This window comes from Paramisgurnus dabryanus, chromosome 3 (assembly GCF_030506205.2).
Source record: "Paramisgurnus dabryanus chromosome 3, PD_genome_1.1, whole genome shotgun sequence".
NCBI classification, from domain to species: domain Eukaryota; kingdom Metazoa; phylum Chordata; class Actinopteri; order Cypriniformes; family Cobitidae; genus Paramisgurnus; species Paramisgurnus dabryanus.
In genome coordinates, this window is record NC_133339.1 from 34,042,302 (window position 1) to 34,061,360 (window position 19,059).

The window sequence follows — 19,059 nt, forward strand, 5'->3', positions numbered from 1 at the left end:
TAGTCCTTTAAAACTCTGTTGAAAAAAACTGTTAAGTGTTAAGTTAAGTATTAAGTGTTGGGCTCTATTAAAGTCCATTAAAATGAGAAAAATCCTGGAATGTTTTCCTCAAAAAACATAATTCTTCTCGACTGAACAAAGAAAGACATCAACATTTTGGATGACGTGGTGGTGAGTAAATTATCTGGATTTTTCTTTTAAGAAAATGGGACTATTCCTTTAAATCAATAATTTAGATAGGTTAATCATGAGGTTTACGAAAAGCAACATTCATACTGTAGGTGCATTTTTTGATCAATTTCAATTTTCTCTGTAGTGCTGTAAAGCTGGCATTATTGTAGACAATTAAGCTTGAGAGAGCTGTGACGCATGTTTCCTTAAGAGAAATCTACAATTGAAAAGCTGAAGTGCATGTTTTACACAACCAAACAGATAAATTGCAATCTTGAATCTAATTCAGACAGTCATCCAAACAGTCGCTAATCTCCTGACTTATGTGCAACGCCACACTGACAGCCCACATTCATCAATTTAAGTCAACTCAGTGTTGCTCCCGATACGGATTCGTCACTCTATACATATGTATTGGACTTCACGTGGTGCTCAGAACACCTGTCAGCTCCACTCTCCAATGGACACCGAGTTTAAGGCGAAGACATAAATATTTAATATGCTGTTTAGCTCGATGGGTTTCCATATATATAACTGTACAGAGAAACATCTGATGAGCTGTACTGTATGAACTCTGTGAAAAATCTGCAAACACAGAAAAAACTGCAAATTCAATCTGACGCCTACATCCCAGAGAAAAAGTTCAAGATTAATCACTGAGGAGACAGTTAATTGAGATTCTTAAGAATCTGTTTACTGCTGTCAACAACAGTGTGACTGACAATCAAACTCGCTTGGAGATAAAGAAATCTTTGAGGAATAAAATCAGTTTTAGCACAGTACATGCAGTGATTTATGTAGTCGTACAAGTTCAATCTATCTATATATCTGAAGGATCTTAGCATCTGCGTTTCTTAAAAGTAACTTGTGTGTGTATTTGAGAGATGACTCAAGAGTACTGTATAGACCAGCCCAGTCTCACGAAATTTCGTTATATAGTCACGTATTTTTTTGATTCTTTTTTCGTGCTATTATCACGAAATTTCGTGTTTTTTCGTGATCGTATAACGAATTCCTGTTTTCGTGTGATTATCACGTATTGGTTACTCAACTGTTTTGTCCTATTTTCTTACCATTGTCGCTTCGGTTTAGGGTTAGATTTACATAAAATGACATCCCTAACCAAACCCAACTCTAACCCTAACGCCAGGCGACATATAAAAAAATATATAAAAAAAAATAGTATAAACCAATATATAAAGTGACATTCTAATGCAAGCACCAAATCTAACCCTAAACCGAAGCGACAATGGTTTAAAAATAGGAAAAAGCAGTTGAGTAACCAATACGTGATAATCACACGAAAACAGGAATTCGTTATACGATCACGAAAAAACACGAAATTTCGTGATAATAGCACGAAAAAAGAATCAAAAAAATACGTGACTATATCACGAAACTTTGTGAGACTGGGTAGGTATAGACATACATCTGCATTTCATTTCATTTCTTATTCTTTACTAGTTTTTATTTATTTACTTTATTAGTTGCAGTGTAACTAATGTTGGTGTTGTATTGTCTTCACAAGAATATATGGGTTTCTGATGCTCGCCATTCAAGGTTTTTTATATTATAAGGGCATGAGAATGTTGTGAAACAGAAAATTCCACTTTCTGTGTTTGGTATAACACCTGCTAAATCTGCTTCTAGTCAGACAAAGTCGGTCAGACCATTGACGAAGTCAGACAGAACATCAAGAATGCAACTAAGAATATTCAATAAACCATCTTCTTCAATGTAAAATCAATTAGTCTCCTGCATGTTTTTCTTCTTGTTCATCTCTGTATCTAAATTGAGGTGTTAAATCACAATACAGATGACTATTTTTAAGTAACAGAATCATTTTTCCTCCTATTATAGGGTTAGTGAGCTAATTCTAAAGTTGAATCCGTGGTATCTGACAATTTTTAGATATAGCCAGTATATAGCATAGCATACGCTGTCTATTGTATTGTAGATCTATCTATCCATCCATCCAGCAAATCATTAATAATTAGTATTTATACTATTTATATAAAATATTTACAGTCATGGTGATTATTATGTGCATGGTGTGCCAAACAAAAAATCCCGATGTGCATGGTGCCCCAAATTAAATATCCCGATGTGCACACCTAACAATATTTTCTTACACCCCCACTACATACTACAGTAATATTATCTTTTGTATTCAACTGAATAAAGAAACGTATGCAGGTTCAGAACAACATTAGGGTGAGTAAATGAAAACAGCGTTTTCATGTTTAGATGAACTATCCCTTTAAAATGCCACCTGGCTATATTCACTCCCACAACAAATGTATTTTTAATTGCCCATTTTCACTTTGCGGTGTAACACAAAAGGTATTCATTAAAAACACACACACAAAAACTAAAATAACGCAGCTTAATATTTGTCATGCAATGAGCACCATACTGTACATTCATTTCCTATCAATTCTCCATTTCAAAACAAGACGTGCGTGGTTTCTCTTATTAAGTAAATCAAATGACGTAAAAATATGTCTGATTGCACATTAGTGGCATGTGTTCGGGATGATCCTTAATGTGTAACATCATCTTGTGATATTCTCATAGAGTGCTGCGACCGATAGCTATAATGCCTGAGGCTCTCCTAAAAGCTCTTGGCTTGGCTAATACAGTGTGTAATTTCAGGTTTTATGCGCAGTAATGTCGTGCTATATCTATCAGCGCTTTGCTGTTCATCACTCCCCACTGAGTGAAACCATTAAGATTGTGGATTTTCCCCGTAGACGTATGGCTGTGAAAGCATTGTGTCAGACAGAAGATATGCAGCTATTGGATGATGTAGTTTACCTGTGATGGAGAGGAATGCTCTGGCCTCCGCCGGCTTCACATTGCTGTCCAGCAGCGATGCTTCGCACACGTACATGCCTACGTCGGTGCTTGTGGGGTTGATGATGGTCAAGCGTCTGCCAAAGGAGCCCACGCCGCTGGCAACTTCTACGCCGTTTCTCCGCCACACCAAACTCAGCTTCTCCACAGGGCTGCAGGAGAAGACGATGCAAAGATACTTACTATATTGTCAGATGAAAATTTAATTTTAACAATTTCCTCGCCATTGGCGAGTTATCTCGTCAATTAAGAGAAAATATTTGCATGAAAATTTTTTTTTATTGATACGTTTTTAGGGTAATTTGTTATACCCTACCTAATTTATAAAAAACTGAAGTAAAACATTATTTATGTTATTATTTATTATTGTTTTGATAATGGTTCTGAATCTGATCTTTGAACAAAATTCCTTCACAAAAATGCATTTATTTTTGTTGCTGAAAATTTTGTATTTTTGAAGTAAAATACCCATATTTAAGAGTTTATAAACATAAAATATAGATAGGATAAAAGTTTTTTTCCCCAGTTTTGTTTGTTTGTTTGCTTGAAAGCAGAGGGTCTGTTCTTTCATTTGATATATTTGTATGTTTATATATTTATAAAAGAAAATTTTCCTGGAAGGCATTTTGTAAAGGTTTTGTGAAAATCACAAAAAAAAACTGGCGGGCAACTTTTCACAAAAAAGGCCGGCGGGGAATGAGTTAACAAGCTATTTAAAACATCTGTGCAAGTTTCAATACTAAACTTCTCACCTCCAAAATGCCCTTGCAGCTGAAATGCAAAGCAAAAATCTTTCCAGCTTGCCTTTTTGTTAATTTACAAGTGTATATACATTAGTATATACAGTATAAGTAATAGTAGTATAATAGTATATATATTATATATATTAACACCAGCTTCCGACTGCTACCATGCTTTTTTTCTGAAATTTAAATTGCGTCACAAACTCAAAAATGAAATATCAAATGAATTATAGTTGTGTTTGGAATAATGATTTTTTTTGTCCAGATGAACTCACCGTGCATTTGCTATACACTCCAGTGTGGCTTCACTCACCCCTGCCACTACTGTAGCATTTCGGGGTGGGATTACAATCACTGGAGCCACAGGGTCTGCCAGGGCATCTGAATCTAACCAGGGCAGAAAAGAGAAGTTTATCTGTAACTTAATTCCAATCCAAACTTACAATGCATGCACATACAAATAGTACTTTGTTATTACTGATCCTTAATTATAAAAAAAACATATTTTTTATAACTCATCAACAAATCTCACATTAGCAAGTGTATTCATTTACACTTAATTAGAGAGATGAGGAATTGAGCCTCGCTAGCACACAATATTTTAAATAATGAATTTTTTGGCACTGGTCCTGTGCTTCAAACGGTCGGGTTCTCTCTCCACCCCCTCATTTGACTGTTATGCTAAATCATTATTGCGTGAAAATATGGTTTTTACATTTTTAAAATGACCCAGGCATATCTCTCTTCTAATTGTAAAAAATTAAACACTGCCTATTAAATCGGAAATTAGAGAATATTTAAAATATTGAGAACATATGATAATGAGGATTTAAATAACTAAGTCGAATGCCTGAATTGTGCCTTTGATGTTGAATTTGACGAAATGCATAAAGTAGGAAGCTGAAGTGAACTTCATTTACTTTCAGAAAGTTCAGTCTCTAAAAAATTCAAGCACGTCAGTAACTTCATGCGATACTACGGGTGTCCTAAAAGAGACGGTCATTTCCAATTAAAGACAGCATTGGGATGATTTATTAAATGTGTCAAAGACCGTATGGAGGACAAAGTTGCATGTTCAGAATGGTTATGAATTGTATATAGAAAAATCCATACTAGTTGCCCACTAATCTTAATATTGGTTATGTCAAAGGTACTTACAGTCTGGAATTGTATGATGTATCACAGAAAGAATTTTAAAGGTCAGGTCGGAAAAATGCCTTTTGCATTATAATATATGTGTATACTCTTAGGCTAAAAATTCAGCAAATATTACTATTATTTATCAGAATAGATGAAGTTCACAGTTGAAAATATTACTTGATAATAACAATACAGTAATTAAAAAAAAACTACACTTTTTGTTTCGCTAGTTTCCGGCTTTTAACAACCAGTATTCACAAAACGCAAAATAAATAATTGTTCACGCTTCGCAAGATATAAGCTAATGTAAGTTTCAAACACAATGTAAACAGGAATCCAGTAATAAAATGAATTTCCTCCACTTAAGCCTCCAGTGGGCTTTTTGTCTGTAACAGACGAGACCGAAACAGATTGCATGGGGCACAAGTGCCTCCCTTCTTCCCTCTGTACAGTATTTGCAGATGGGGTAACCCTTTGCAAGACATTAAGATATTATTGGAAAACTCATATTTGTTTTTCGAGCACTAAGAGTGTAATTCCTGTGATGTGATCTTGTGAAGCGTGAAGGGCGTTTCGCGAGATCTGATTGGCGGGCGTCGAGTCTGTCTCCTCTAGTCGCTTCATTCTGCTTCAGTGCATGCATTGCCTCACCTGTGGCCATGAGAGGCAATAATCGGACCGAAATCATCAGGGAGCCAGTACACATCACAATTCCCTCTTTTTATCATGAGAACGCTGGCCATATTGTATTTTTTCAGTAAAAAAAGGCTTTATTTTAAGAGCTTTGGTATATTCTGTTTTGTCAGTTAAATATTAGGATACGTTATCTCCTTGTTTGCGTACGCCTGTTATCACGGTTTAGTCTTGTACTCAAATAATTGAATTTCAAAGTGTTCCTGGCCTGCTGAATCTGTGCTCTGAATGGCTAGCGTGAGTTATTGAGAGAAAAATAATGTTTGGTTTTACTACCCGTTATTTTGCCCGTAGGGCACACTCTTTAGTGTTTTCTCAATAGCACACTGCATAGTGAAATGTGTGTTTTACAAATCTACAACAATTTGCCAGTCTTACTATTCATTATAAGCAGTCAACAGTTGTAAATCAATTATTTCCCATGAAGTGTCTGAACAAGTTGTTTTCCAGAACAGGTAGCGCAAATAAAATATCCATTTAATTAAACCAATTCTTGCTATCTGAACCCGAAGGCGCTCCAAGACATTTCAGAAGTTACAGCGGTACTAATGGTTTTCTTTGAGTAATGACTGACATTCTTGTATCTGTTTTAGCTAATGCACCATAAAGAAAAATGTTCATCCTAGCTGTGCTGTTTTTATTTCAAAAATATCTTACCATGCGATCCGCGGTACCTCTTGTTCGCTGTCCGGCAGCATGGCAAAAAGAGAGGACAAATACCAGCCAACACAGTGAATTAAGTGTATGCATGTAGTGTAATTGCACTGTGTTGTACATAAGTAGGGCACGTGCTTGCATTAACATCCTAGCTTTAAAGGCCCAGACTGGTCATGTATATCAATGTTAAAGGGATAGTTCACCCAAAAATTAAAATAATGTCATTAATGACTCACCCTTATGTCGTTCCAAACTCGTAAGACCTTCGTATATCTTCAGAACACAGTTTAAAGGGATAGTTCGGCCAAAAATGATATTAAACCCATGATTTACTCACCCCCAAGCTGTCTGAGTTGCATATGTCTATCGTTTTTCAGACAAACACATTTTCGGATATTTTAGAAAATGTTTTAGATCTTTCAGTTGATTAAATGTAATGTTACGGGGTCCACGACATTCAAGTCCAAAAAAAGTGTGTCCATCCTTCACAAAATAAATCCAAACGGCTCCAGGATGATAAACAAAGGTCTTCTGAGGGTAATCCGCGCGGTGTTGTTGTAGAAATATCCATATTAAAACTTTATTAATGAAAATAAATACCTTCCGGTAGCGCCGCCATCTTAGTCGCGTCCGCATTCAGGATGAGACCCTACGCAGCCTACTCTGCTGCTGCTCTGTGCCCCCGCCCTCCGAATTGGTCATACGTGACTAAGAAAAGTGCGTACACCACGCTGATACTCTCTCCTGAATACAGAGGAGTCTAAGATGGCGGCGCTACCGGAAGGTAGTTATTTTCGTTAATAAAGTTTTAAATATGGATATTTCTACAACAACACCGCGCGGATTACCCTCAGAAGACCTTTGTTTATCATCCTGGAGCCGTTTGGATTTAATTTGTGAAGGATGGACACACTTTTTTTTGGACTTGAAGGTCGGGGACCCAGTAACATTACATTTAATCAACTGAAAGATCTAAAACATTTTCTAAAATATCCGAAAATGTGTTTGTCTGAAAAACGATGGACATATGCAACTCAGACAGCTTGGGGGTGAGTAAATCATGGGTTTAATATCATTTTTGGCCGAACTATCCCTTTAAGATGTTTTAAGGACGAGAGCTTGTTGACCCTTAATTAAAAAATCTATGTACAGTATACTGTCCATGTCCAGAAAGGTAATAAAAACATCATCAAAGTAGTCCATGTGACATCAGTGGGTCAGTTAGAATGTGTTGAAGCATCGAAAATACATTTTGGTCCAAAAATAACAAAAAATACAACTTTATTCATCATTGTCTTCTCTTCGTTGTGAAGCGCATGTGTGAGACTAAAGTCACATGATTGCAGTGATGCGGCTGACGTGTTATTTGGTGCGCCCCACCTGTTTCTTTTGTTTTTATTGTGCGCCCGGGCTTCGTTTACAGTCTGATGGAGACGCACACTGTAAGTTTGAAAAAAAAAACTTCGCAAACATGTCTGAGGATAACACGTCATCGGTGTCACTGTGACTTTAGTGACTTTGGTCTCGCGCATGCACTTCAAAACAGACGCGGAAGAGAAGGCCATGTTGAATAAAGTCGTAATTGTTGTTATTTTTGGACCAAAATGTATTTTTCGATGCTTCAACACATTCTAACTGACCCCCTGATGTCACGTGGATTACTTTGATTATGGTTTTATTACCTTTCTGGACATGGACAGTACACCGTATGTCGGTTTTCAATGGAGGGTCAGAAAGTTCTCGGACTAAAACTAAAACATCTTAAACTGTGTTCCGAAGATGAACGGAGGTCTTATGAGTTTGGAACGACATGAGGGTGAGTCATTCATGACATTATTTTTATTTTGGGGTGAACTATCCCTTTAAACCAAGACCACCAAAGGAACAGGCTAAAGTCTCATAATCAAATTTTAAGATTAGGAGCATCAAAGTTTGATTTCAATCATTGATTTCACAATAATTTCTTTGACATACAGTAAAGATATCAAGGTTACATGTTCTTTACAATAAATAAATAAAATAATAACTTAAGTTGTTTTTTTACAGGTAGGGTCACATTTATACATAAAAATATGTACAAACTCTGACAGTAAGATGATGAATATGACAAAAAAAGCTTACGTTGCCCGTATATAGTGTGTACATCTATATTTGGGTCGGTTTGTATTGCACGACAACCACGAGACTCATATAAAGATAATGTACAAGTACATGACCTAAAGTTAATTGCTGCCGAGATGTGAAGGAACAAACCAGAACGGGGAGAGAATAAATAGAAGCAGAAGGGTGAAGACGTCCTTGTTTTCCTCCCCTAAATCCGCCGTAGCCCTAATTTACACAATGGCTAATGAATTCCTATGAAGCGTAGAAAGGTGATCCGATAACACAACTATAAAAAAGCAAAAATGACTCGAGGACCGCTGGCAGATTGACAGGGGAAAAAAAGATGTCGGAGCTATAAAATATTCAAAGATTCAGGGACCAGAGAGACATCAAGGCACGTGTAGGAGCTACTTCAGAAGGTATTGTCACACAAACGGGCCAAATCGGCAAGCCAGGAGCCCATAGGAACAGCAGAAAAAATTGTAAGGAAAATATGTGCATTTGTAGATCATGCCTGTGAGACAAATATTTGCTTTGTTTTTGCACGGTCGCTTTAGTGTGGACAGGAGGCATAGTGCGATTCTGTATAACAAAAGGACGGACACCTACATTGTTCAACATTTGGTCTGAGGTGCCTGCTTGACATGCATAACCTGAAGGTCTATGAGATAAACCAGCACTAAGGATATCAGCACATGCTTGTTCCATAATTTATGTTCTATAAGGGGGGATTTTTCCTTTATAAATATTACAAATAACAGAAAACAAGAAAGCATTTCAAATCTGGACTTGCCTTGTGACAGATGTAACCTAAAAACAGCAACATTCACAAAGAAGTGAATTGTCTGTTACTGTTGTCTCTACTGTCATTTTGACCTCATCCACACCTGGCACTGACAGCTGCTGTGTGCTTTCTGATTTGAAGTGCTTGTTGTTTCTCGGTTAAGGTGAATTGCTGGCAGGTGTTGGTTATGCTGTGGCTATTTCGATGCTTGTTGATGGTACGACGGAGGAGGGGATCCTTGCAGGCTTGTTGTGTTTTGTCACTTGTTTTGTCAGGTAAAGGGGGGATGTTGTGGATGGACTGCTTTGCCGGGTTGTCCCTAAGGTCCCGGAGGCCGAGGTTGATTCTCAGGTCCTATTTAGACACACTCAACCTAAATGGATTTGAACAGGATTGTTGTCCCTGGCTGCCGTGTCTGTGTGATCCATATTCATTGCTAGTTTGGCTTGCCTTCTCTCCACAGGCAATCACAATAGCTACGCTGTGGCCTTACTCCATCTTTCTCACATTTAACACTTTTGGGATACATAGGCGGACCAGCAGCACTCAAACTCAATCCATTCGGTGCGATGCATCCTTACGGGATAAGCCGAACAAAAATGAGGACAATTTTTGGCTTTATGGTTCCATAAGGAACAGTTAACATCCGATGAACCTTTCTTTCTGTTTTACACAAGGTTCTTGTGGTGGAGAAAAATTATTTGAACTACCATAATGGTTCCTCTATGACATCTGTACAATAAAAGTACAGTGTGAGTGCATGCTTCTGGGGTAGTAGAAAGCTGGGGGACGGTTTGGATAGTGTGAGTGCGCCCCTAAATCGAAGGTTTCTTGGAAGGGCCATGAGTGAGACTTCATTATCAGCTTTGTAAAACTGTGTTCAGGAAGCGTGTGGTACAGTAGGTGTGGGACATTGGATAATTAGCCTGAGCTGTGCCTGCTCGCTTTGAATTTCACATTTTAGACATGCCCTTTCATTATTTCCCCTAAATTAGATGCAGAGCTTCAAAGTAATGGTAGACTGAAACAATGGAGACTACATTCACCTCAGCTTCTTTGAATAGGGAAGATTGAGAGAATTTTTGATCCTGGTTTGGTGAAAGGCACAAAACTATGGACAATACGAGCACCCCGGCAAGCAATAGCCATCATTTCACCATCTAGGTTAACTATAGACTCGATATAGTCTGGCTATGAGTAACCCACTTCTTGCCAAAATATATTGGCATTTAGTTACATGTCGTTTTTGTCAAAATAACTTGGGGGATGTATGTTATTTGGACGGCTATTAGACATCTTTTAAACCTATAACTGCTGGCTGGGACATAGTCTACTCTCAAAGCATCAAACACTATACTTAAATATTATGCTACACATTGGATATTGTGGAAAATAAGCTAATAATATACTATAACTATAGATTAATAGGCTTTATGCCCAGCTGCTCTACTTCCTGAACTTCAGCCAGCTCCTTGTTTCCTGTCTGCCATTATTGGACAAACTGATTAATCCAGGTGTGCCTGACCTCAGTAGTCACAACAACAATAATCAGACACACCTGGATTAATCAGTTTGTCCAATAATGCCAGACAGGAAACAAGGAGCTGACTGAAGTTCAGGAAGTAGTGCAGCTGGGCATAAAGCCTATTATCAAACGTTTGGACCCATAAGTGGTTTAAACTTTTTTGTTCTCATCAGAGCTGCACACGAAAAATATTGAGATTTTTTTTTTATATTTAATTAATGCAATATTTGATATGCAATAAAAATAATGTTTTGTAAACTCTGTTTAAACTATAATATACTTATAAAAGACTTCAAATAAATAAATAATTAGCAACCATACACCAACAACTTGTTTGATTACTGATCATCTTCCACATGTCAGATAATGCTCATGCACTTACAGTACACATCAGTCCAGTCTCTTTGCTATCTGCATCCTCATATTACTGGCTATATATAACTTTGAAATAATAAAAACATTCAGTTTTTGCAGATCATTGTGATATGCAAACTGACATATCCCCATTTGCAATATTTCAATATGTTGTGTGACCTTGTCATAAGGGGAGTGCAATTAAAAGTAAACTGGCTGATGTTCTTTTCTCTCCGAACATTTGGTATGTACTTTTGGTTTAAGTTATATTTTAGCCTGGTTTGTGGGTCAAGATGTACTCTTTACGGGCTTTGAAAATGCAGCATTTAGGATTTAATGGCTGTCACCCAACATAAAATGCGGGTAGTTAAAAACCATGATTGCTTTGTTTTTCCTCAGTTGCTACGGTCTCTCATTTCCAGAGATGGCAAAAATACACACATCCTTCACTTAAGTAGAAGTACAGACACTCATGTTTTAAACTACTGACTACACTTTTTCACTCAAGTCAAAGTAAAAGAGGTCACAATCGCAATGAGACGATTATTTAATCATTGTGACAGCCCTACATTATGAGTCGAAGACTGCATCACTGCTCCATACGGACGCCGTTAGGCCAGGAGAGGTATTGCAGTTTGTCAAAATGCATATGCGTTGAACGGCTGCGTACACGTTTGAGTCAAATTAAGTATACACTAATCATGCCAAATACAGATTAAACGTGAAGTAACAAGCCTGGTTATGAAAAATGTACTGCAAGAAGTAGAACATACAGATATTTGTGTAAAAATGTAAGGAGTGATAGTAAAAATTCGCAAGAAAAGTCCTTGATACCAAAAATGCTAGTTGATCCTCCTCCTTCCTCTTGAGAAATTGACAATAAAAAGGTTTAAATTAGACAAAAAAATATTTTCTCTCAGGGGTAAGCAAGCCACTTTAATCTTATATAACCGCACAGTTTTCACTAAGCTACTGTCAATCAACAGGTTTCCCCTGGGCAATCACTACGAATTTGACAAACTGCAAATGCACAATATGCCTCAAATCTGGTGTGACCTACAGTATACAGAATCCTTTTATTAAATAAATCATAGGCATATTCTTTCTCTTTACCTCTCTCACTTTAATGGACCTCTTTTTTGAGCAGACCCCACTCAACTTGCATTTGCGGTTCAGGTATGCTGGACGAGGCGTAAAAAGCTTGAAGCACTGTTAAAGCTTTTGTCGAGCTTGTTTCGGCCAGGTAACACACCGCATTAGCTCTCGCCACGGACAATAGATTGAGTTCAGAGAACTCATTAAAAATGAAGACTCTAAAATAGCTCTTCTTCAGTCACGTGACGTCTGTCTTCACTGATGGCATTGGGGATACACTGCATTCTCTGCTCGGGAGATCATTTTATCGACTAACTCTTGCATTTCTTTGTAATGTCTATGAATAAGCATATGGTTGGACTTTATGGTTCCATATGGTTATTTGATTTTATAATTATTACAATTATATCTCCTGTACAGCTTCCTGTAAAGTTCAGTGGTAAGGCATTGTGTTAGCAGTGCAGAAGGTCATGGGTACTCACTTTGGCTAAAAGCGTCTGCTAAATGCATAATTGTAATGTAATATTAACTGACACTTGCAATTTCCATTCCATGTGGGAGCTCTTGCTCGTAAAAGGTTGGAGACCCTTGATATAAACCATAATTATAATCTCAGTTACTTCTTATATTAATTGTGAAGCCCTGTAATCAAAGATGTTTGTCCACCAGGTCATTTGGTGTGTATTCTCTCAAATATCCCGTTTCCGATCGCACTTTCTGTGACCTACAGTTCAAACATGTGATTGTTTTCTCACTCACTTACCTACTAAGAATGGTGAGAAAACAAAGAGGACAACAGCTCACCGAGCATCAGACAACCCGCTGATGCTGTCGACCTTCTCACTGCTCTGTGTCAATCAAATTGAGAGGCAACCAGAGGGCCGGCCTCAAACCTCAAACAAGGGCGGCATTTCGACATGAAAGAAGGGCATGGCAGAGTGGCACGAGACTGCACGGCGTGTGATTCGCTTTCTGTTGTGCCTCGCTTCATTAAAGCACTATATCGGCGAGAAGGCGAACCCACCAGGTGTAAATAAGCGTCTAATTGGATAGTAAAATAATTCCCAGTCACTGAGCATGTTAATAAAAGAAGGTGAGGACACTTTTTTTTACCAATTAATAGTTTAATTATGCTGTTACGGTGGGAAAACGTGCTGTACGGCTGGGGTCAGAAACACTAAAGCCCTGCACAGATTCTCCTCGCTGCTTTGATCAAAGGCTGGTTAAAGTGAAAGTGCCTTTCAGACTTCTCCTGAATAAATGTTTGGAATTGGCAGCCGGCCCTGTCAAATAAACGCATGCTTGTCCATTTATCCAGAATGGGGTCTTGTAATTCAAATTGGGCTACAGTGTCTGTGAAATAATGAGAACACCAACTGCTTTTGCACAAATTAATTATTGTGTAGTGATGCCTTTGAACAAGAGAACGCAGGATTCAGGACAGCAATAAAATCAGAACCGTTTGAAATAAATGCTTATTCAGTAATCATATAAAAATTATCTTTTACTAATTGATGCAGAACAACTGCTTTGTTTCACTTTATTCATTATTAATGAGATTAAACCAGATGTATTGTCGCTGACACATCCAAGCTTCATTTATTTTACCATTTGTTAGATTTTCTGAATATTTTTAAATAAAAACAATAACATTTATTTCAGTTTTTTTAATTTATTGTCTATGTACACACTGCATCTGTGTAACTTTAAGTGCCTAATCATTACACACACTTCAGTAATTATACAGGAGTGACAACCGAATTCAATACAAAAACTCTGCGTATTGTTGTCAGGATCCTGCCAGATCCTTGTTTGTATATAGGTCTAGTCAGCATGGCAGGGTTCTGACAGTACAGTGTTCTATGAGGGAGATGCGTGGTTTTAGTATTGATTTATTCTGACCTCGCATTTCCCGGGTCTCGTCACCTTTTCCCGGTCCCTTAATTGTGATTCGTTTCAGGTGTTTGTAATTTATTTTCTCCCTATTTAAGAGTCCTTGTGTTTGATGTTGTTCACTCGTGTGTTGTCCTACTACCTATGAGTCGTGTGATCTTATGCCTAGTCTAGTTTTGTACTAGTGATGCAAAGTCCGATTCATTTCCGCGAACCGGCTCTTTTCGGACAGTTCGGCTCATTGAACAGGTTCAAAAAGCTGATTCAACGGTTCCTGACGTCATCAAGAAATGACATTGCTACGCATTTATTTTCTAATTACTTGTAGCAATGAAACATTCAAATAAAGTCGTTTGTGTCAACAAATTAAAACATTCAAATAAAAAGTTGTTTTTGTGAAGGCATAGCTGATTTATAGCCTTTCATTCACAAGTTAGTAATGTTTGTGGTCACAGTTTCAATCGCGAATTGTAAATGCCAGATACCAGTTTTGACTAGCCTACAACTTGAATAAGATTCCTAAAAGACACCGATGCACAATTGTGGATGTGTAAGTATAAAGAATAAATAAACTTGTCTTTTAAACTCATTGGTCTTCCTTAAACAACTACAATATGATTTGCATGCACAATAACTCCTACTAAAACTAAAGCTTTTTAATAAAACAAGCATGTCAAGAAACTAATAAAACAAGAAACTTCGCATATCAGGCTCGTTCAAATCCTCTGTGATTCACACGCAGTGTCAGCAACTCATCCGTCAGAATCATCGGTGATCGCCTCGGCAATCATCGACAAACTTTGTTCGGTTCTTTTTTAGTTCGACGTGCTATTTCATCTGTGCGTCCTGCGTCATCAACCCAGAACCTATGGCCAAAACTAAAGTTCTATTAAAAAAAAAACCTAAAGTTCGATTTATGAACTGGCTCGACCGGTTACTTCCTGAGAACTGGCTCAAAAGAACGATTCGTTCAAGAACCTAACATCACTATTTTGTACTGTTGTGTGTTCAAGTTTAGTGTTTTATAATGTGCCAAATTTTGTGATTTTTCTGTTTTAGTCTTGTTGCCCTGTTTAATGTTGTTTGCCCTCACATGGGCCTTTGTTTTCTTGTTTTGTATTTTAAAGTGTCTTTTATTTAACCCCTCATCGTCTGCGTTTGGGTTCACGTCCTGAAATCCCTGACAATTGTGTACAGAACCGAACTGAACAACCAGTTGTTGAGTAAGTATTAAAACATGCATCATAGACATGACATGTCTCTCTTCTGAAAAATAATAAATGCCTAGAAGGATGAAAATATCTGCGCGATGCAGAAAATCACAGATGTATGGGCATTTACTCATGTGTGTTGCCAGACCTTGCACACAAAAAAACTGTGAAGAAAAGTCCCACAATAAACCCGAAATAAATCCAAATGCTTTACCTCAAAGACCAAAATATTGGGACCGGCACCTTCCCACTATAATACCAGCAAAAACTGGATCGCTTCATGGGCCAAGGCAAAAAGCGGTTAAGCACCACAACTGCATGTAAGACCAAAAAAGATCTGGACAAGGCAACACTGCAAGCCAGCATTCTGTACATTTTTTTGGTCAAAGCAGTAAATGGTAACCACGCAAGACGGCAGAAAGTTGTAGTTATACAACCTCTGTGTCAATCAGGGCATTTTCGGGAATGAGTCTTTTCCCGTACAGACATTTAAAGAATTCACTCCCGCATTTAAAGGGACATTCCACTTTTTTGAAAATATGCTAATTTTCCAGCTCCAGAGTTACTCCATTTTTCAGAGTTATGCATTTGATTCTTACCATTTCGGAATCCATTCAGCTGATCTCCAGGTCTGGCGCTAGCACTTTTAGCATAGCTTAGCATAATCCATTGAATCTGATTAGACCACTAGCATCGCCCTCAAAAATAACCAAAGAGTTTTGATATTTTTCCTATTTAAAACTCGACTCTTCTGTAGTTACATTGTGTATTAAGACAGACAGAAAATTAAAAGTTGTGTTTTTCTAGGCAGATATGGTTAGGAACTATACTCTCAAACTGGTGTAATAATCAAGGACTTTGCTGATGTAACATAGCGGCAGCAGGCGTAGTGATATTACGCACTAGTCCCCTGCTATTGAAATTAACCAAGGGGACTATTTTGGGGAAAATGGTAAGAATCAAATGTTTAACTCTAGGGGACCTGGAAAATGAGCATATTTTTAAAAAAGTGGAATGTTCCTTTAAATGCAGATGTCACTCTCGAACTTTGAAAGGTGTACAACACAGTAATGATCAGTAATTGTAATTTATTGAAAGCCATTTGTTTTCGAAAAAAAAAAAACTCTCACATGCTAGATAAACATTAGTGTGAAACAGCTAACTTTTTTAAGTTTTCTAGCTGATTTGAAAGTTACTCAAGTTGGTCCATTAATATACATAATAATAAGACAAAATCTGTTATTAACTAATGCAATTTTAGATAAAAACAGATAAAAAATTGTATGTTTTGACAGCATGTTTTGAAATCATTATTTTACAAACTTCAACTAAAGATGCCTAACAAAGCCCGACTACGGCATCACTGTAAAACCCAGAATGAGTAAGAGGGGCAAACGCCTAGAACCTAAATCCACAGAGCGGAGGATTTGTGGAGAGACTCGGACTGCCTGATCGGAGCGCTGCAGGCTATCTCACAGGCTTAAATGTTACACTCCCTCAACACCAATCTCCGGTGTCAGAGGTCCTCCTGTAGTCACCTCACACGGGAGATCATTACGAAGTTCCATCTCCCGGCAAAATTACACGGTTGGAGTCTGAGCCGACTGGAGTGGAAATGAAGTTAACCATGTACAGTGGAGCAGGATGGGGAAATAATACGAGTCCGCCGTGGCTTTCGACCTCTGGCTTTGTGCTTATGGAAATGTCTCGTTTAAGTTTTTTTATGATCAAAGCAGGCCATTACAGTAATAGAAGTCAACACCAAACTAAACTTGCTTATAGAGTATAAAACTACAGTACATTCTGTAATACCACAAGCCTTTGCTAAAAAGGTAGTCTGAGAAAGTTACAGTATACTAAAAATAAGGATTGACTGAACCAAAATCAACCTACAAAATACAAGAAAGGGTAACACTTTAGGCTAAGGTTTTAATTTGTTAACAATTTGCTATTACACTATACATTATAAAGTGTATGCACGTGACGTCTCCTTTGGTGAAAGTGACTACGGTTATGCCCACTGAGTGGCAAAAAGTCTGAGCGACAATAAAATAACTGGTAGATTCATAAATCGTGATGCTTAACAGACTACAATCACGCTCTTTGTTTATTGTTGCATGCAACCAAAGAGGATTTTGCAAATTAACGGTATTGTATTTTACGGTCTGTGAATTATATTGCAATGCCAGTTTTTCTTTCCAATGATACTCAAATGACAATGCAAGCTTATAACTTGAAAAAAAAACAACTAATTTCTTTCTCACATCCAGATCCTTATACAGGACTGAATGTGCTATGTACCTTTGAGTGACTCTTGTAGTTCCCTCTTCTAACATTACCAATAGAAGGAGGGGATGGAAATGGTGGCAGACATGAGATACGGATACAGCTCTCTGCTCTTTCCTGAGCTGCTGAAGGGGGAATTTCTTCCCCGGCCGTGTAGGGAGAGGAAGGGCATTCGCTCAGTGAGAGGTTAATGATCCAGCAGTCAAAGAACCACTCCCCTGAGACACAGTGAGAGAGTAGCAATGTGCAGCCTCGGGAAAGTCTGAGGTTTAGAGATGAAGGCTGCCTGTTATATTCACAGAGCACTTGTGCATATGTACACAATAGCGGGACATCGGTAGGCTTCCTACTGTACATAACTGCTGACTTGACGGCTGTTGTCCCAGAGGAGCATGCCGGTGGCAAAACATGTGGTATGGCGTGTGAGAAAATGGAAAAAGAGGGGAAACGAAACCCAACCGTCCCTTTTATGACTGCACAGGAAAATCTTTCTCTTCATATTGATCCATGCTCCCAGCAGGTAAATTAAAAAGAGGGAGTGCTGTTTATCAGGAGAATAATTATACTTTAAAAACTATTTAAATATAAAAATGCATTTAAAAGAACAGATAGAGCCACTTTGCAGTGACTTCTATTACAGTTGGAGCTAACAAAAAGTACCATCATATTACCATTTTTATTAGACTTGTTGCCATGGTAGCACCATGACTTTTTTGGACTGTGGCAGTTTAATGGTATAGTAATTTTATTTTAGTGATACCATGGTTTTCCTTAAAGTACCATGCAAATATTATGGCATATGAAACTATCAATCATTCGGCACCATTTACATGAACATTTATGCATTTGGAAGATGCTTTATCAATAGCGACTTAAAGCGTCTTGCAAAGTACATTTTTTATGTGTGTTCCCGGGGTCGAGACCATGACCTTTGCGCTGCTAATGCAAAACTCTACCACTGAGCTTTACAGGAGCACCATAATGAATTGTATATCAAAGGTATTTCTGAATGATACTTTTGCTTTATCAAGAAACTACCACAGTGCTTTTTTGTAAAAGGTATGGGGAGTAAGGGGGCATGTACACCAAGGCATTTACACCTGCGGCCAGCGTATGTTTTCAAGTGTTTCCAATAGAAGCGCAGTGCTTTTCAATAACACCAGCAGCTGGTGGGTTTTGTCCAGTTTTTCCACTCCCAGCGCCGAGCACCCAGAGTTGAAAGAAATGGTGGTATTTGTCCGCCCCTCCTCCCCTGTGATTGGACAACTGAGTGAAGAGTGACATTGACGAGCTGAGCATTTCACCCATAGTTGAAATTGTTGATCTTTGGGCGAAATGCTCAGCTCATCAATGTCCCTCTTAACTCAGTTGTCCAATCACAGTGGAGGAGGCAGAACAAATACCACAACAATCAACCGGCGCAACCCACAGTGGGCGTCCATATGATGTTTCAGTCACGTTTAAAGGAACACGCTGACTTTTTGGGACTTAAGCTTATTCACCGTATCCCCCAGAGTAAGATAAGTCCGTACATAACCTTTTCATCTC

At 38.0% G+C, this 19,059-nt stretch overlaps 1 protein-coding gene across 4 annotated transcripts in view; it reads right to left on the reverse strand.

The window, feature by feature from the left end:
- Positions 1 to 19,059, reverse strand: part of sdk1a (sidekick cell adhesion molecule 1a) — a 376,732-nt gene that overhangs the window by 131,695 nt on the left and 225,978 nt on the right. For 2 of the 4 annotated variants that reach the window (XM_073814026.1, XM_073814025.1), the window contains exons 6-8: positions 6,261 to 6,287; positions 4,046 to 4,157; positions 2,989 to 3,179 (exon numbers count right to left, since the gene is read on the reverse strand). In XM_073814026.1, coding sequence (XP_073670127.1) covers positions 2,989 to 3,179; positions 4,046 to 4,157; positions 6,261 to 6,287 — 330 coding nt within the window. The remainder of the gene's footprint in view (positions 1 to 2,988; positions 3,180 to 4,045; positions 4,158 to 6,260; positions 6,288 to 19,059) is intronic. The other 2 variants (XM_065261980.2, XM_065261910.2) reach the window with 1 other exon arrangement.